Raw genomic sequence first — 20,191 nt, 5'->3', positions numbered from 1 at the left:
AGGCCCCTGGGGCCAGTTGGAAGAAGGGAAATGGCCTACCCTGATCCTCCTTCCTGGGCTAACTGGGCTGCAGTCACCCAGTAGCAGGCCTCCTCCCAGGAAAAGAGCCCGGCTTGCTGAAGAGCCAAAGCAGCTGGGGACACTGCTGCCAAGCCAGGCTTGGCTTGTTCCTGGCTCATTTTACTCCAAAACCTAGAAGTGTGTGTGAAGGGCATAATTTTATAATTATAACTATATAATTTATACATACAAATAGAAACAAATTATAAATATAATTATAATGATAAGCATATAATTTATAATTTTTATAATTTATTATTGGGCAAATGTGTTACCTGGCCTTAAGGAAACAAGGTTTTGGAAATGTTAGAAACCAAACCATTCGCTCTCTCAAATTCTCATAATTTCAAATTCTTCTATTCAAAATAGCACAATGAAGACCAAGCCATTCCCAGTCTGCCCTTCACTTCGGATTCTAAGGTTATTCTGATTGTTCAGGACAATGCTCTCCAGGAAGATAGCCCCACACCATGGGCCTCACAGGGAGTGAGTGGGGTTGGAGTCAATTTGTCAAGAATAGCGTGGGTAGGTGTGGCTAGTCCTTTCTCCCCCATGCTCAAGAGCAACCAGCTCAGCTTTGCTGGAAAGCAGGAAGAAGGGCTGGGAGGGACTCCCTAGCTTTGAACCTGGCCACATTGGAGACCCTCGCCACTCAGCATCCCCTCGGCTATGGGAATGCAGGCAGCCTGGACCAATGTTTTCTGGTCTAGGGTGTGTATTCTCACAAACATCAGCCACCTCTTCGAGGAGATGACTTAATTAAGTGCCTTATCCAGGCGTTCTCAGCCCTAGTTGAACATTAGAACCATCTAAGGAGCTTTAAAAACTGCCATGGCCCGGCCCTACCCACAGTGGTCCTGACTTAGTTGGAATGAAGGACCTGGGCATTGGGACTTTTTAAAGTTCCTCAAGGGATTCTAATGTGCAGCCACGCTGTCTAATCATGCCACTCAGCTCTTCACAAATAGGCCCTGAGAATTCTTGTCCTTGTCCTCTAGGAGTTCACCATCTAGCCAGGAACATACGGGTTTCTCTGGCATCTGAGTAAAGATCCTGGGTGTCTGTGAGCTTGAATATTGGTGGCTGAGGATGGAGAGACTTCAAAGGCAAGTGCAGAGCTAGCAGACGCTCCCCTCTTGAGCCCTCCCTTGATCAAGTGTGTGTGTGTGTGCACGCGCGTGCGCATGTGTGTGCACGTGTGCATGTGTGTGCATGCCTATATGTGGGTACTTATCACCCACTGATGTATCTTACACCAATAGTCCAGAGAAGCAAACTCAGAAGCCTTAGCCCAGATGCAGGGAGTGAACGCCTTTGAGGGTGGCGGCAGTGAGAGGGCCCAATGCTGTGTTATGGGAGGGCTGGACCTAGGGCTGGACCACAGAACACAGGCCTGTTCTCAAGGGGCCGCCACTATGCAGCTTTGGCCAACTTCACCGTGAAAGAGTGTGGACCTGGCTTTATCACATCTGCCCGTTTCTCAAGAGAAGTCTGAAATTTGGACTTTTCCGTTAAATTACTTGATTTTTCTTTATTCGGCTCAATTTTATTAAAAAACACACACAGAGAGTAGCATAACAGAACAAATCTGTAGGCTGGAACGAGAGCCAAGCACCCACAACTAAAGGCAAAGGTGGACCAATTTTCTTCTGTTTTGGACTAAAATTGGGCATTTCCACTCCTTGTTAGGGACCTGAAGAGTAATGCTGTGTGGTTCCCTGTTCCTCTGCCTTGGCACATATGCCCCCCTGTTCAGAAGCTGTGGCTGAGACCAAGGCCCTGGGGACAGAGACAGCTGCCCTGGCACAAATCAACTGCCATAGAACGGGTTATTTGCTGCCACTTCTTCTGTAACACTGTGAGGGATGAGATCTTTGTTTCCTAGTGAAAGATAACCCACATAGGAGCCAGCTGCTAGTGCAGATGACAGAGGAGGGAAGCCAGGGAAGGAGGGTGGCTTTACTCAGAAGGTGGGAAGGTCAGATGGGGTAGAGTGAGCTGGGGCGCTTATGGGGATCATCAGATCTGTGGGGGATGGTGCCACCGTACGCACCATTCATAGACAATTACAAAGTGACTAGCAGGGCTGTCTTGGCAAGTGCCCCGGCTGGAAATGGGTCATGGAGAGGCCAAACTTTAGAGAATGTGCCAAGCATAGGGAGGTGGCTGGGCCCGGTTATGATGGACGCTGGCACTGGGGGGTGGTCATGAGCTCCCAGGATGTCTGCTGGGAGAGGCCCTTGGTCGTGTGTGTGTGTGTGTGTGTGTGTGCGCGCGCGCGCAGATGCATGCCTGCAGGGAGCACAACTGCACAGCAAGGCTGGCGGTATGTGGGGCTCACATACACAGGGACGCTGAGCTGGAGCTTGGGCGGGACTGGCAGCATAGTGGCTCCCTTTCCTCACCTCAACTCACTGGGGCTCGGGAGTTTCCTCTTTGAGAAGACTGGGAGAGCCAGAAGTCCCCCTCGACCTGGAGCTCCATGCCCTTTCAGGTGTTCGGCTCCCTCTCACTTCTTCAGTACTCAGCATCTTCCCAGAGGGCCCCCCCATCACACTCCATTATTGTGTCCCTTCTGCTCCCTGGCTCTAGTCCACCCCCTGCTCATCTCCACCCTCTGACATAATCTGTTTCTTTGCTTGTGTGTCTGTCTCTCCCTTAGAATGTGAGCTCTGATAGGGCAGGGCCAGATTTCCTTATTTATGTTCTCATCATAGTGCTGAGTGCATGAAAAGTGCCTCATAAGTACTTGGGAAAAGGTGAGGGAATGAAAGGGTAAGAGATCCTGGAGGCCTCAAGGCCAGGTTCTTGGCTCTGGGAGGATCCTCCCCTCTGCTCCTCCTTGCAGTTTCCAGTGATCCTCTCAGCTGCAGGGCAGTTCCATCCCGCCCCCCCCATCTTCGCTGAGCCCATGTGTCTGGTCTGAGCTGTGTGGGAAGGAGCAGGCAGAGGCTCTGCCCATCAAAGGTCCATAGCTCCCTGGGCAGATGAGACCACAGGCAGAGGAACTCAAGTCCCAGTGCTCAGGAGAGGGTCCTGAGCCCCAGGTGTGGCATCCTCAGGCTGTGACACGAAGAGCTGAATTCTCAGAGCAGGCTGAGATGGGGGAAGTGGTTAAGGAGGCCTTCCTGGAGGAGGGCCACTTTAAGCCAGATCCTGGAGAGGGTAACAATGGGGAAGACATTGTTGGGGTGAGGGAAACCACATAAGTGAGGCTTGGAAGCCAAGATAAGACAGATGCATCCAAGCTGGAAAGCTGGTGCTGAGATGCGGACTCCATGAGCTGGGAGAGGAGTCCCCAGTCACCGGCTACCTGGCTCAGCCGGAACAGTGTGCACCGGAGGAAGCGACTTTCCCAAAGTCACAGCATGGAAGCGATGAAGCTAGGACTCAAACCCGGGCTTTCGACACACAAAGCCTCCGTGCCTCCGCAGGAAGCGGCCTCTGGCAAACGAAATGACTGAAAGCTGCCTGAGGCAGAGCCCAGCCCTGAGGTCAAAGCAGGGAACATTACCCCTGGGTAATGTTCTGGTTCTTTTGGTGATCCTTGGGAAGGTTGTCTGCCCTTAAAATAACAAGAGAGAAGCCTTCCCTTTATACTCTATTCTCATCCGCCCCACTTCAAGAGCTCCTTCTCACTTTATTATGCTGTACTACGTATCTCTGGGGATGAGACACACCAGCCTGGGATCTGGGTGCCTGGAAGCTGCCATCGTGCATGCTGTTGGCTGGTCTGCTAAGTGAATGCTATGACAGTCCTTACCCAGACCCTATCCGGACTCCAACTCCTGAACTGCCACCAGCCCTGAGCCTGGCCTTACTTCACACTCACTCCTCAGCAATTTGCACTGCTCCTTGGTGACAACATGCATTTGCCAGAGTCACATCCAGCCCCACCTCCAGTCCATTTGGAAACTGGTGTTGCATAGGGTTTGTGCTGCCTGGCCCTACGTGCCTTTGCAGAGCTGCCCCTTGACTCTGGCACCAGGAGGCTGAGTTGTTTTTTCACCATTAAGGTCAGCTTTGCAAGCAGGACCCAGGCACATCCTCTCTTCCAGGGCGGGCCTTTGCAAAATAGCTGGAGTTCAGGCACAAGCAGGGGCCACAAGTCAGACAAGAAGAGTCTAAAGAGGGATTCGCACACCTGGCTTCTATGGGTCTGAGGACAGACCGGCCAGGTTGACGGAAGAAGCTTTCTGGGTCCCTCCCCAAACATTTAATACGCAGCTGAAGGACTGAATGACAAACTTTATTAGAAACGCTCCTCATTCATCAGTCAAATTCACATTAAAGTGGGGTCAGGGGGGCGGGAAGGGAGAGGCAGTGCTGTCTGGGGCTCTGATATCCCACTGCTGTGATGATTTCCAGTTAAAAAATGAGTGTGGGTGGAGAGTGTCTGAAACACATATGAGGTGGCGGCAGCAGCGGTGGTGGAGGCGGCATTCCTGCGAGAGGACCAGGCTCGGAGCAGGTGCAGAATGCGTCCCCCACATCCACCCTTCCAGTTACAAGGCTGCCCCCACAGACCTCAAGCTGATAAATAAACAGCACATCACACACACATTTGAAGCAGGAAACAAACTTGTAGAATTCTCCTAAAGTGAAAAAATAATTTGCTCAAATAAAGCTTTGTGACAGCCATGCTGCACCCTGAATGGACGTTGCCCAGAGACCCTGGACACTGCAGGAAGGCCCCCCAACCCAGGACACATCAGACGTGGGTGTCATAATGCCCCCAGTTCCCCTGTTAGCACCTGTGGACTAAACACTGTCCTCTCCACATTCCTCCTTTAAAATACAAATGCTACTTAAAATAATGGTAAGGATACACTCTTCCCTGGGGTGAACCAGTCAGACTCATCTCCCCCGAAGACAGGTGTCTGGGCATCCAGAGAACGGTGAGCCAGTGGCTGGGAAGGGGGGCACGTGGAAAGGGGTGAGTAAACAATGTTCATTCAAAGAGGTAAGCCGGAAGGTGTCTCCACACCGCGTTGTCCACTTGACTGTTTGGGCCTCCTGAAAATAGTCTCTTAAAGTGGCCCAAAGTCCTAAACCAGCATGACAATCCTGCTGCCCTGGCAAGGGGTGTGGGCCAGGAGGGGCATGGCGTCAGGCTGCTTTCATCATTCATTATTCAGAGGCAATTTTCTCCCTGCACAGGCTAATTTCTCCCTGGCCCTGTCTGCAACAAGGCACACAATAGAAAGTCTCCTGCCCAAATGTTTTATTCATTCTCTTGAATAAGGAAACAGGCTCTCTGATCAATACGGTGGCTGCTCTGTCCTGGTTGGCTGCAGGATTTCCAGCAGGTGCAGGTTCCAGGCTCTCTGCGGCTCCGAAGGAGGTGTCTGACTTGGGAGGGCTGCCTTGAGGGCAGTAAATCTTGTTGGTAACAGACCTTTACTTTCCAAAGTTGGTACTATGTCCTGGCTTTGAAAGAACTGAGTGTCCTGGGGAGCCGGGGGAAGGGCAGATCCTTTCCCCTATGTGCCATGAGACTGTGAATATGACAGGCGGGCTGGGCCTGCGGTGTGTGTCTGCGCTGCCCCTCAGGCCTGGCTCACTGGTACTGCAGATAGTTTTTGAGAGACTGAGGCAGGGGCAGGGAGCTGATGTCCCGCAGGCGCTGGCGGCCCAGAGCTGAGCGGACGGATCTCCGGCACAGGTCCATCAGCGGCAGGGGCTCGGCTGCAATGAGAGGGAAGCAGTTAGAGTGTGGCCCGCGCCGTCCTGTCCCCTTCTCCCCCGTCCCCGCTGCACACTGCCGGCCTGCCCGATCCTCGGAGCTGACCTTCAGGGCCCATGGCTTCTCCTCTGAGAAGGTATCTCTGGTTACAGAAGCTGAAGGCCTAGAGCAGTGTTCATCAGACTGTGGAATGCAACCAGTGAGACGAAAGAGTCACGAAATTAATGCAACGGGTAGTGGCCAGCAATGTATTTCTTTTTTAAAAGAAAGAGAAAATGAGAGCAATACCCATAGCAAGGATGAATATTATTTCATGAAGTCCTTGTCTCTGATGTAGGTGTTTAGCGTGTTTTAACGTGAAAAGTACTTCTCACTGCAGGTCGCGATGGAACATGTTTAAAAGCTGCTGGACCTGCAGGGGGTTTCCTCTTACAAACAGGTTAGATGCTGAGAGCCTGTCGGAAATGCCTGTGAACCCTGAAACTTTCCCCATAGCCTTCTTTGATGGTCCGAAGAGGGTTGCATTGTCTTCCAGCATCGAGTTCTGCAAAAATTTGTAAGTTAAAATCCATAAATAATGGAAACTTTGGACCCAGGGTCAGTTAAACCGAGTTTAACTAGGTTTATTGAAGACACCGTTATCAAGCTCTTATTCTTGTCCAGACCCTCTAATTAGCCTTGGGGATACAGGGATAACTAGAGGCAGCTCTGGAAAGGGGTGAAGGGGCTCATGGTCTGGGATTTTAAATAGGTCAATCATTTTAATAGAGTGCAATATATGCAATAATTCCTAAATACACAAAAGGTACAGAAACTGGAGATTTCTTATATGGAAGAGCTGTTTGAAAGCTTCAAAGAGAGGACACCTGAGGGAGGTTTTGAAGCATGAATAGGAGTGTTAAAGGCACATGAGGGTGGGGAGGGTATCCTAGGCAGAGAGAACAGGCAAAGGCAAAAGAGGAATAAAACAGGATAGGCTGGAGGTTTGAGGGGAGAGGAACAGTGCTGATCAGTTGGCATCAGCTGGAAGGAAGATGATGACGGTGGTCACATGCCATCTTGTATGGCTTGTACAGGTCTGCTTTCCCCAATCCTACAGGAATATGCTAGAGGCCTGAACCTGCATCTTTTTTTTTTTTTTTTTGAGACACAGGTTTGCTCTTGTTGTCCAAGCTGGAGTGCAATGGTGTGATCTTGGCTCACCGCAACCTCCGCCTCCTGGGTTCTGCTGCCTCAACCTCCGGACTAGCTGGGATTACAGGCCTGTGCCACGATACCTGGCGAATTTTTTGTATTTTTAGTAGAAACGGGGCTTCTCCATATTGGTCAGGCTGGTCTCGAACTGTGGACCTCAGGTGATGCACCCGCCTCGGCCTCCTAAAGTGCTGGGATTACAGGCGTGAGCCACTGTGCCTGGCCTGAACCTGCATCTTAATACTTTTTTTGGTAATAGAATAAATGATATTTAATAAACATCCTGTAATGTACTAAGATACAATAAAACCATTGGGTGGTGAATACTAACACAAGAGCTGTGACAGGAATAATACCACAGAGGAAGGCCCTCTGCAGATCCGCCCGAGGCCTGCAGCTTTCCAACATTTTTTATCATGACCTGCAGTGAGAAGTACTTCTTACATGGGAATGTAGTCCAGAGTCAAGAATACGTTCTGTAGGAATTTTATTTACCTGAGCTGCAGAGTTAATAAAGGGAGCCATTAAAATTAAGGTGGGACTCAGGGGCATGTTCTTTGAAGCTGTGCACGGAATACATCCAGCTCTTCTTCACTTGAGGTAAGATCCCAAGACTTGCCTGTTCTCTCTGCCTAGGATACCCTCCCCACCCTCATGTGCCTTTAACACTCCTATTCACGCTTCAAAACCCCCATCAGGTGTCCTCTCTTTGAAGCTTTCAGACAGCTCTTCTATATAAGAAATTTCCAGTTCCTGTACCTTTTGTGTATTTAGGAATTATTGCATATATTACACTTGAAAGGGAGCATTAGTGGCTTCAAACACTCACCTCTGTATCCTCTTTAAATTTTTTAAAAAAAGATTTATTATTTTTTATTTTTATTGTATAATTTTACTTGTACAAAATCTCCAGAATAGTCAAACATGGAGACCGTATACTGATCCTCATACAAAATGAGGCTGGACAGGGAAAGCCCAGCCATGCCCTATTTTCCAGGCACAGAAGGCTGATCACTCACCTCCAGTTGCCCTATCACTGTGCCTAGGCCAGCATTTGACAACCCTCCCTTAGCGTGTCCCCATCTCCCCCAGCAACACCCTCGCACCCAGCTCTCACACTCCTTGTCCCCCATCTTGCTTCAGGAAAACGGAGCTGCTAAAGTTTCAAAATCACTGGCAAACCTTAAGAGATTTTCTTATCACTTTAATGCCCTAAGCACATAATAGGAATCCAGCATCCAAAACGCTTAGCCTTGTCAGCAAACCCAACTCCCTGTGTGTTCCCTGCCCAATCAGGAACAGAATGCCTTTTATCTTCATCTCTCTGCGGTCACTGAAATCAATCTAGAGCCTAAATTTCAAAGGAAGAAAGAAAAGGGGTTCAGAATACGTTGCTAGCTCTAAATGTGAAATACAAATCATCTCTCCTCACTTCTGAGGGGAGAGTAAACTCACAATCCCAAAGTGCACAGAGAAAGTCCTTGGGTTGCTGCCCCCACTGTGGAACGTTAAGAGCTCAGAGAATGCCCAGCGTTGGCTGTGCCCATTCCCTCGGCTCTTCTTTCTCACCTCCCCTGGCTTTGAGGCTTTCCTTAGAACTACCAAATATCAAAGCTTGGAAATAACCACCTAGATAGGAAGGGAAGCACAGAATTTTCCAGTATGGGAGCTATTCTTAGAACTATGTTTTTGACTAAAGATAAAACTGAAAAAGAACTATTGTTCACAAAGTTGTATACCTAAGTTGCCAATAAACACATGTAAAAGTGCTCAACTTCATGAATCATCAGGAAAGTAGAAATTCATACCATAATATGCCTCTACTACATGCCAACAACAAAGACTAAAGTGATGATTTCCTCTTTCCTGTGATGCCTGGGACTGAAGTCTGAAGTGATGAAGACCTCTCATAGGATCTGCTTAGAAGTTGTCAAATATTTAGCCAAAATTCATACCCAGAGTTAACTGTATGGCCTGTCCTCCAATCCAGGTTTGCTGAAACAGCTGTGGTGACTCAAAGATAGTCTATGAAGACTCAACTGACAAACAAATAAATGTCCTGACACTGTTAGGAGCTATTAATTTTGTCTTTTCTAAAAATAGACATTTCCTCTACTTTTTATTGTCTACTTATATTTAATTTATATATTAACATAAAAATGAGGGCTCATATGTTGGTCTATTTCTAAATTTTTATTCTGTCTGTACCCCTCAGGCATAATTAAAATAACCTAATGGAAAGAAGTGTCAGGCCACTGCAAATTCTGTGAGACAGGCAAAAAAGCTCGTGCTCTCTTGAAAGCGCCACCTCCTGGCTGGAGGCCAACCAACTCAGGACATTATAGCAATTCACAATAGAACAACCTTGCTCCAAGGAAGGAGAAAACAGGCGCTAATTCCACTGCCTGCCAAATCCTGGCTAACCAGTGGTCCCAAGTCTGTCCAGCTTCACTGCTAGCATAACCAGCACTCAAGAATGCCAGCACACTAAACATCTATAACCAAAGGCTCTCACAGAGTCTACTTTACTCTCCTGCTACCTCCACCAGAGTGGGTACTGGTATCCATGGCTGGGAGACCTGAAGACAGATCACATCACAGGACTCCTTGAAAACATTTCCCAGCACCAGCCCAGAGTCTGGTAGCCCCCCTGCATGGTTAGACCCAGAAGGGCAAAAGCAATCATTGCAGTCCAGCTCTCAGGTAGCCCTGTCCCTAGGGAAGCAGGAAAGCACTACATAAAGGTGGATAAAAATCCACCAACCAAGTGTCTGCTATCTTCAAGAGACTTACCTAGCACACAAGGACTCACATAAACTTAAGGTAAAGAGGGGAAAGAGATATTCCATGCAAATGGAAACCAGAAGCAAGCAGGAGTAGCTATTCTTATATGAGACAAAGGAGGCTTTTTAGCAATAACAGTTTAAAAAGACAGAGAGGGGGCCAGGTGCAGTGGCTTATGCCTGTAATCCCAGCATTTTGGGAGGCTTTGGCAGATGGATCACCTGAGGTTGGGAGTTTGAGACCAGCCTGACCAATATGGAGAAACCCTGTCTCTAATAAAAATACAAAATTAGCCGGGCATGGTGGTGCATGCCTGTAATCCCAGCTAGTCGAGAGGCTGAGGCAGGAGAATCACTTGAACCCAGGAAGTGGAGGTTGTGGTGAGCCAAGATTGCGCCACTGCACTCCAGCCTGGGAAACAAGAGTGAAACTCTGTCAAAAAAAAAAAAAAGACAAAGTGGAACATTATATCATGGTAAAAAGATCAGTCCAAGAGGAAAATATCACAATCTTAAATATATATGCACCTAACACAGGAACTCCCAAATTTATAAAACAATTATGACTAGACATAAGAAATGAGATAGAAAGCAACATAACAATAGTGGAGGACTTCAATACTCCACTGACAGCACTAGACAGTTCACCAAGACGGAGTCAACAAAGAAAAAATGGACTTCAACTATACCCTAGAAAAAAAGGAATTGACAAATATTTACAGAACATTCTACCCAACAACTGCAGAATATACAGTCTTTTCTTAAGCACATGGAATAGTCTCCAAGATAGACTATATGATAGGCCACAAAACAAGTCTCAATAAATTTAAGAATATCGGAATTATATCAAGTATCCTCTCAGACCACAGTAGAATAAAATTGGAAATTAACTCCAGAAGGAACCCTCAAACCTATAAAACTACATGGAAATTAAATAATCTGCTTCTGAATGATCTTTGGGTCAACAATGAAATCAAGATGGAAATTTAAAAATTATTTGAATTGAATGATAATAGTGACACAACTTATAAAAACCTCTGGGATACAGCCAAAGCAGTGCTAAGAGGAAAGTTCATAGCATTAAATGCCTACATCAAAAAGCTGAAAGAGCATGAATAGACAATCTAAGGTCACACCTCAAGGAACTAGAGAAACAAGAACAAAATAAACTCAAACTCAGAAGAAAAAATAAACAACAAAGATCAGAGCGGAACTAAATGAAATTGAAACAAAAAATACAAAAGATAAATAAAACAAAAAGCTGGTTCTTTGAAAAGATAAACAAAATCGATAGACCATTGAGAATAAGCAAAAAAAGACAAGAGAAGATCCAAACAAGTTCAATTAGAAACAAAACAGGAGATATTATAACGGATATCACAGAAATACAAAAGGTCATTCAAGGGGATTATGAATACTTTTACATGCACAAATAGGTATATTACATGCACAAATAGAAATATTTCAAGAAATTTATCTATCTCCTCTAGAGGTTGAAATATACAACGTTCCTAGATTAAATCAGGAAAAAATAGAGACTCTGAACAGACCAGTAACAAAGTAGTGAGGTTGAAATGGTAATAAAAAAATTGCCACCAAAAAAAAAAAAAGTCAAGGGCCTTATGGATTCACAGCTAAGTTCTATTAGGTATTCAGAGAACTGGTACCAATCTTTCTGAAACTATTCCAAAAGATAGCGAAAAAGGAAATCCTCTTTAAATCATTCTATGAAGTCAGTATCACCCTAATATCAAAACCAGTAAAGGACATAACAAAAGAAAAAAAATACAGACCAATATCCCAGACGAACATACATACAAAAATCTTCAACAAAATACTAGCTAACCCAATCCAATAGGATATCAAAAAAATAATACACCATGATCAAGTGGGTTTCACACCAGGCATGCAGGGATGGTTTAACATATGCAAGTCAATAAACGTGATGCATCACATAAACAGAATTAAAAACAAAAATCATATGAGCATCTCAATAGATGTAGAAAAAACTGTGACAAAATGCAGCATCCTTTATGATTAAAACTCTCAGAAAAATCGGCAGAGAAGGGACATACTTTAAGGTAGTAAAAGCCAGCTGACATTATGCTGAATGGAGAAAAGTTGAAAGCATTTCCTCTGAGAACTAGAACAAGACAAGGATGCCCACTTTCACCACTGCAATTCAACAGTGTACTGGAAGTCCTAGCCAGAACAGTCAGACAAGAGAAAGAAATAAAGGGCATCCAAATCTGTAAAGAGAAGGTCAAACTGTTGCTATTCACTGGTGATATGACTGTATACCTAGAAAACCCTAAAGACTCATCCAAAAAGCTCCTCGATCTGATAAGTAAATTCATTTAAGTTTCAAGATACAAAATCAATGTACACAAATCAGTAGCGCTGCTATACATCAACAGTGACCAAGCTGAGAATCAAATCAAGAACTCAACCCCTTTTACAACAGCTGCGGGAAAAAAAAAAAAAAAAAGAATGAAGTTGGATGCTTATCTCTTATCTCATACAAAAATCAACTCAAGATGTATCAAAAACTTAAATCTAAGATCTGAAACCATAAAAATTCTAGAATATAGCATAGGAAAAACTCTTCTAAACATTGGCTTAGGCAAAAAGTTCATAACTAAGAACCTAAAAGTAAATGCAATAAAAACAAAGATAAATAGATGGGACCTAATTAAACTAAAAAGCTTCTATAGAGCAAATGAAATCATCAGGAGGTTAAACACAGAGTGGGAGAAAGTATTCATGAACTATGCATCTGACAAAGGACTAATAACCAGAATCTACAAGGAACTCAAGCAAATCAGCAAGAAAACAAAAACAAAAACAATCCATCAAAAAGTAGACGAAGGATATGACTAGGAAATTCTCAAAAGAAGATATACAAATGGCCAGCAAACATATGAAAAAATGCTCAACATCACTAATTATCAAGGAAATGCAAATTAAAATCACAATGAAATACTCCTGCAAGAATGGCCATAATTTAGAAAATAACAGATGTCAAAAAATAACAGATGTTAGTGTGGATGTGGTGAAAAGGAAACACTTTTACACTGCTGGTGGGAATGTAAACCAGTACAACCATTATGGAAAACAGTGTGGAGATTCCTTAAAGAACTAAAAGTAGAGCTACTGTTTGATCTAGCAATCTCACTACTAGGTATCTACTCAGAGGAAAATCATTATATGAACATGACACTTGCACGTGCATGTTCATAGCAGCACAATTCACATTTGTAAAAATATGGAAACAGCCTAAATGCCCATCAACGAATGTGTGGATAAAGAAAATTATATATATATATATATATATATGTATAATCACATTTTGTTATATACACACGCTTTGGAATACTATTCAGCCATGAAAAGGAACAAAATGATGGCATTCAAAGCAACCTGGATGAAGTTGGAGACCATTATTCTAAGTGAAGTAACCCAGGAATGGAAAATCAAACACCCATGTTCTCCTTTATAAATGGGAGCTAAGGTATGAGGAAGCAAAGTCATAAGAATGATCTAATGGACTTTGGGGACTCGGAGGGAAGGATGGGAGGGGGCTGAGGGATAAAAGACTCCAGATTGAGTAGTGCATCAAAATTTCAGAAATCACCACTAAAGACTTTTTCCATGCAACCAAAAACCATCTGTTCACCCAAAACTATTGAAATTAAGAAAGAAAAAAAAATGACTAAAATGCAAAAGATACTATTAAGTGCTGATGAGGATGTAGAGCAACCGGAATGCTCACAATGCTTTTAGTGGGAATGTGAACTGCACAACCACTTTGGAAAACTAGGCACATCAACTAAAACTGCTGAATCTCCTGGGTAAACATCTAACAGTAAAGCATATACACATTCACCAAAATGTACATTCACAAACGCTCATAGGAGCATTACTTGTAACAGCACCAAATTGGAAGCAACAATCTTACTGTCCATAAATAGTGGAATGTAAAAATAAATAGTGTAATTTCATATAGAACACTAATCAGCCACAAGAATGAGGGAAACACGATTACATGTAAAAGCGTGGAGGAATCTTTCAACATAATTTCGAGTGAAAAAAAGTACATTTTTGTGATTCCTTCTGAACAGAAGCAAAAGCAAGGTGATGAAGTTAGGGCAGAGGTGACCTTAAGGGAGTAGTGATGGGGCTGAGGAGGCATGAGGGATTCCTGGGCAGGGGTGGGGGGATGCTGGTATTTTCTGCTGCTTAAATTGAATTCTGGTTCTACTAGTGTGTTGTTTGTAGACATCAAGCAGCACCCTTAAGATTTGTATGCTGTATACTTATATTTTATACTTCAAAAACAAGTTTACATTAAAAAAAATAAATCGTGGGCAGAAGTACTTGGTGAGATGCAACACAAGCGAAGCATCTGCCTTGCCTGCCCTAGTGGGAAAAAGTAGGGGGAAGGAGCTGGCTTGGAATCCTAGCTTCTGCTCCCACCACCCATTTAACAGAGGAGAAAAATGTGGCATTACATTTTTATCATCTGTAAAATGGGAATAGCAACACCTCCACCTACGGGCTGTTGTGATGATGGTATGACAAAACAGGCCCCTTGCCTTAAAGGGTTCTCTCTAAAGTGTGTCTTATCTCAGGCCATCAGCCCAAGAAGTACCTTTAAAAATAGTCATAATTTACTTATTGTGGCTCTAAAAATGCCTCCGTACATCATCCTAATTGACAACAATGCTCTGCTCTTGATGAGGATTTGCTGGAGCCAGGGCTGGATGTCTGATTCTGTGCTAAAAACATCACAAGGCAATCATTTCAAAAGTTCTCCAGTGACCTGAATATTCCTTAATTTTCCATTACTAACCTCCTGTTCAACTCTAGGTGAGCCATAGGACTTCCCAGGAACTCTTTTTAGCTATCAATAACATGGGGGAAGTTTGAATATCCATTTATGATGGTCTGTGTGATGAAAATGGGTGGAGATCTTGACACAGAGACTGGTGGCTTAAGCTGCTCCCCTAGACCCTCTGAAGTCTTCTCTACCTGCAGTGGGAAGATGCCAAGACGCGAGTCACTACCCTACCCCAACCCTGTATTTATATTTTGAAAAAAAGATCAATATCTTAGGGTCAAGATGTTAAATTCTCTTGTAATTTTAGACAATGGTCAGCAGATGGGGGAGGGTTTGAGTGACCTGAAAGCTGAACCCAAACAGAACTGGGCACTGTTTGTTTTCAGGGAGTGAAACGAGGAGGAGCCACACACATGTGCAAGCACACACACACTCTGTGGCAGACGTGGTGCTCATCAGTCAACCACAGACTGTGGTTTTGGGGTCTGAAGCCTCAGATTTGCTTTCATGCCTCTGAGCCTCCCCTCATGCTGCTCCTTTTGTCTAGAAGACCATTCCTTGTACTTCCTGCCAGGAGCGTGTCTCATCTTTCAGGACTCAAATCAAGTGTCACCTCTTCCCCAGTGACTTGGCTTCTCTGTCCTCAGGGTCTGCACCTGTTAGGTATAAATCCACTTACTTAATCATGCAAATTGTCAAGTGTATCATTATCTATAGTGATGCTACTTCTAAAATATGGCATCCCTGTACCGACTTGGCCCTGTCACAGCTAACAGAGACCTCAGCTCCCATCTAGGAAGCATTTGGAATTTGGAGAGTTTTCTGTTGACAAGCTTCACTGTTTCCCCAGCAAAAAGGGTTGTGGCTACAGCTGGGACACAAGCAGCATCTTCAGATGAACTCTGCGCCAACAAGCGTCATCGGCACAGATGGTCCCCACAGCCCAGGTGGGGCCCTCATTTTTCCCTAGAATAGGGAGCGATCAAGTTACTTCTTGTGCACAGAGGAGTGTTGCACAGGAAAATAGTCCTAAATAATGCATGGCCTTCCCTAGCAACGCTGCAAAGCAAGGACATGAGAAACCTCCAAAGGGGACAACCAGAACAGGGAGTGCTTGAAAAACTCCATTCGAATATTGCAGCTGAACTGTGTGGGGCTGTTCAAAAGATGGAGGCAGTGTGCTCTGAGGGGGAACCTGGGCCCACACACTGCACGCCTCCCACCCATCACCTCTCTGAAATGCTGGAAGATTCGCTCATGTGCACATGCGTGCGCACGTGGGACAGGATAAAAGGATAAGTGTGCTGGAAAACAAGAAAGGCCAACAGCAACCAGACATTATGGTAAATACCAGGAAGACAGGAAGCAGGTGCGACAGAATAGTGGAGATATCAAGCAGCGAGACCAGTAGCCCTGAACACCAGGGATGAGCAAGGCTCTCATCAAAAGAGTCCCAGAGAAACCCCAAGCTCCAAGGAGCAAACATAGGGTAATCCTTAAAGAAGTGTCATCCCAACATCTGGGTCAGTTGTGTTCCTGTCTCTGCCCCAGCTGCAGAGCCCGATCCAGCTCTGTTCGAGCAGGGCAGCCTTTGGGAGAGACTCCCGGCGATGTCAAGGTCCAGTAGAGAAGCTGAATAGAGCATGGGCAAAACCTCCACAGCAGAGGTGGGCAGGATTTGTGGAAAAGACACCTCCACTTAGATGACAAACTCAAGGGTCTGGCCTTCCCATCAGCTCCTGACTCAGTACTGACAGAAGAGTGTGTCTGGCAAAATATTTTTCAACCAAAGACTCCTCATCCTCCCAGGCTAAGGGGAGCTACACTGCTGCAGAGCAAACAGCAGCTACCTTTTTGGATGCGTGCAGTGGCTCTGGAAGAAGAGCTTTTGTGCACCTAGTCTGACAGTTACTCAAGGAGGCACTCCAGAAAAATGAAAAAGCCCTAGAAACAGGATGGCACCACGTCCGGAAAAAGAGGAGAGGGAATGTAACACTGAAGTGAAGGAAGTAGAATGGAACAATGTGAACCATACGGGAAGGGGGATTTCTCACAACCAGAAGGTGGCGGGGAGGTTTGTATGTGGCAGGGGAGCCAGGAGGGGACCTGCCCTGCCTCTGCGACTGAGTGAGCATGCAGCCCCCAGAGAAGGTGGAAGGGCAGCGGGTACTGGGACAGAGTGCTTGGTCCAACTAAGGCAGTGCGGGGAGTTCTCAGAGAAGAAGCTGGGGTTGAGTTTTCTGTGTGTGGAGTGGCAGTTCCAGAGGGCACAGTGGAAGATTTGAGTGGTGGGGAAACTGAGGGCTGGAGTCAGAGGTAAGAGAGCACAGAGTGTCATGGGGGGATGGCTCTTTAGCAAAGTCAGCTGCTAGAATGAGGTTCCACAAGGTATTGAGAGCCAATAGAACTTCACATATTTCTATTCCCCCTTCCCTTGTGGGTCACACCACTCAGTTCAGTGCTCTCCTCACTCCTTGATGCTGTCATCCACTGACCGCTGACCCCGGGTTTGTCAGGGCTTTGGCCTGGCCTCCCACAGCCCCTCTCCACCCACACCTGCTACTCCTGATGACTCCTCCACAGGGATCGCTTTCTCAACACTAGGGACTAGGAAATGAGCTGGGAACAAAGAGTATCTGGAATTCAGTGCAGTTCTCAGTTCTTAGATCTCAGTTCTACCGCAGGGCCTGAGAGAGGAGCTGTCCTCCTTTCCCTGACCTGCCATGCAGCTGAGCAGCTGAGCAGCCGGGAGCCCTGGGTGCCTGGCCGGCCTCGGCCACCAGCTGGCAGACTGGCCTTGCCTTCCTTCTCTGGCCTCAGTGTCTCCATCAGAGTGGCAAATGGCTTGGCATGGTGGCGGAGGCTCCTCGCCACTGGGTGACATTTGGCAGAACAGCAGTGGAAGGGCCCTGACTGTACCAAATCAAATTAGATTTGATAGAAAAAAATGCACATGAAAAAGTGAATGGCAAGGCAAGTGATGCCTGTGAGATAAATGTCAGAGGAGCCTGGCAGACCTGCGGATGTGGCTTCTGAGCTCCAGACAGAGGCCAGGCAGGATTCCTCGGGGAGGTGGGGCTGAACCAGGTCCAAAGGCAGGGCTGGCTCTGAGCTGCTATTGTTATCACAGGCGGGACTGGCTGAACTGAGCCCTCACTCAGCTTTACAGGTGAGGCTCATTTTAGCCATGGGCTCACACTAGCATTGTCAAAGGAACAAGGGGTCTGGAGACCTGGACCCCTCTCTGGGGGCCTTCCTTTCACAGGCCTCTACCTTTCTGGCCAAGAGCTCAGCAGGGCTCAGCTGCCTGTCCACTGCTGGCTCGCCGCTGCACCCCAGCCCTGCTGAGCCACATGGGTGTTCACTATTGACCCTCTCCCAGCTGTGAGGAAGAATGACTGGCTCCAGGCAGGCGCTGGAGACTCAGGTCCTCCTGGGGGTTTGTGTCCTGGGCCTCTGTTGGGTCTTCTCGGCCTCGAAGCATACCCATCTTGGAGAAACCTCTGTGTGTTTGGGTTGGGTGGGGAGCGAAGAGGTGGAAGAAGGTCCCATCCCTTGCCCAGCCTTTGAGAGCCCGGGCTGGGGCCTGGGGGCCTGACCTGGAGGCGAATCCTAGCTCAGCCTTCACCCTAGTGCAAGGCCCAAGCCATACTCTTTCAGTAGCCGCTTACCATCTAAAGCAGAGGCAGATCCATCACTAATGCAGGATCTTGGGCCCCACCCTGACCTACTGCATCAGAAGCAACATTTGAACATGATCTGAGTGATTCTGATATAATACCTTATGCTTACAAGGTCCCTCAGGCAGACAGAATTAATAACAAACCGTATCAGTTCTTGGTCTGGTAGAGGATGCTGCTAACTCAGCTGAAAATGTTCCCAGAAAATCTGACTGTGTTTAACTTGGAGCCTGTCCCGGAGAGCGGCACAATGGACACGCTGGCCTTGGATGGGACAGCCCTTGTCACAGGGAGAGAGTCGGAGGTGGGGGTGCCTCTTGGCTGGCATGCACCCTGCTCCACAGATCTTACCAATCTCTGCAGTGCTCCTTGTCACTGCAGCACTGGAACAACCTGGCCGCCCCTACAGGAACTGAATGAAACATGGGAGACCGGGCGGGGGAAGCAGAAGGATGCTTGCAGAGAGTCGGTGCTAATTTCATCCAGGGCAGCGTGGAGTCCTCAGGAGTAGGTCCCGGATTCCCTGTGGCATCCCCTTCTAAAAAGGAATGAGGAGTGTGGGGACAGCAGGACTCGTCTGCTGGATATCAGGTTACTTAATGCCGTAGCAATGACACGGTGTGGTACTGGCATAGGAGTAAGCAATTTAGGAAGTTGCAGAACAACCAAAATGAAACCAGGCATTGTTGAGGCTCACATCTACGTACAAAAAGTCTATAAGGAAAAGAGCAAAGGAATAGTAAACATAAAATTCTAAGCATGGTTGCCTTGCAGCAAGGGTACAGGTTGGCAGAGACGACACGAGGGGCACAGAGGGGCTTGATTATCAGGGCTCCGGGTGTGGTGGATTCATAGGTGTGCATTAAACACTGAAGGGGTAAATACGTGAATATAAATATAATAGGGGACATTAGAATTAAAGAGGGCTATGCATGGGACCAAAGATGACAGTGTATTACAGCTAAGGATTACGTCTAATCCAATTCTGTGTATCAGAAGTTCAGTTAAAAACAGAGAGAGAGAGAGAACAAAAGTGAATGAGTACGTTATGAGGCAGCCCTGAACAAACTCACAGGACTTGGCCAGAAGATGAATTATAGTTAAATTCTAGCTAAGGAGTAATCATGGAGTCACTCCTGCCTGCTTAGAACTTAGTGCGGCTGGGCGAAGGCAGAGCTGGAAGAAAGAAGCAGCCAAGGCCTGGACTTAGAAGACCTAGAGTCAAGTTCTGGCTTTATAGGGTTGGCTGCTTCCTCTGTAAAATGGGAACATCACCTGCCTCATGGGGAAGCGCTGGGAGGATTAGAAGAGGGACAGAGTCAAGGTGCCCAGCATAGGCCCTGTCCTTTGTGGGCAATCAGTCAATGACAGCTATTAATATTTCAGTGAAGTTAGTGCTCTTTGGGACAAGGTAAAAAAAAAATAGGCAGCTGGTGTGGGGAGCTGAGGACTGGACACCTAGGTAGGATGCCTCTATATCAGTAACCACAGAGAATTCCAAACGGAGGCCTGCTCAGGACACAGCATCTGATGCATCTGTGAGCCAGGGCTCAGATCCGGGGCTCAGAGCCAGCTCCAGGTGACCTGCGGCTCCCACCACATCCATCAGCCTGTCCATTCCTCAGGATCCTCCTTCCAGTCTTCTCATCAGAAGCAGAGGCCTTGGGAAACTCATGAGCGTTGACATATGTTCAAAGCCCATCTGAGTGCCCTTACTGGACTCTTCAGCTGATTTTCTGGCAATGATAATAGTAACATTATAGTTGTAACAGGGGCTTAACACAGCACTTCCTCTGTCATGAGAAGTTCTAAGCACTTTCTTTGTCCTACTGTATTTAATCCTCACAATGACCCAATGAGGTAGTTACTATTATGAATGCCCAGCTACAGGCTGGCGGAAACTGAGGCAGCTGAGAGGACAGGCACTAGCTCAAGGCCACAGTTAAGT

The 20,191-nt window shown here is 46.5% G+C and overlaps 1 protein-coding gene across 1 annotated transcript in view; it reads right to left on the bottom strand.

Annotated features, from left to right (window-relative positions):
• Nucleotides 1–4,288: 4,288 nt before the first annotated feature.
• The window catches only part of SPSB4 (splA/ryanodine receptor domain and SOCS box containing 4), an 83,590-nt gene continuing 67,687 nt past the window's right edge, over nt 4,289–20,191 (bottom strand). Inside the window, exon 3 of the mRNA XM_017523720.2 lies at nt 4,289–5,748. Coding sequence (XP_017379209.1) covers nt 5,621–5,748 — 128 coding nt within the window. The 3' untranslated portion in view covers nt 4,289–5,620. The remainder of the gene's footprint in view (nt 5,749–20,191) is intronic.

Source organism: Cebus imitator, unplaced genomic scaffold (genome assembly GCF_001604975.1).
Source record: "Cebus imitator isolate Cc_AM_T3 unplaced genomic scaffold, Cebus_imitator-1.0 Scaffold30, whole genome shotgun sequence".
Taxonomy (NCBI): Eukaryota; Metazoa; Chordata; class Mammalia; order Primates; family Cebidae; genus Cebus; species Cebus imitator.
The sequence above is the reverse complement of the archived record's forward strand: the minus strand, read 5'-3'. Positions and strand labels throughout refer to the sequence as shown.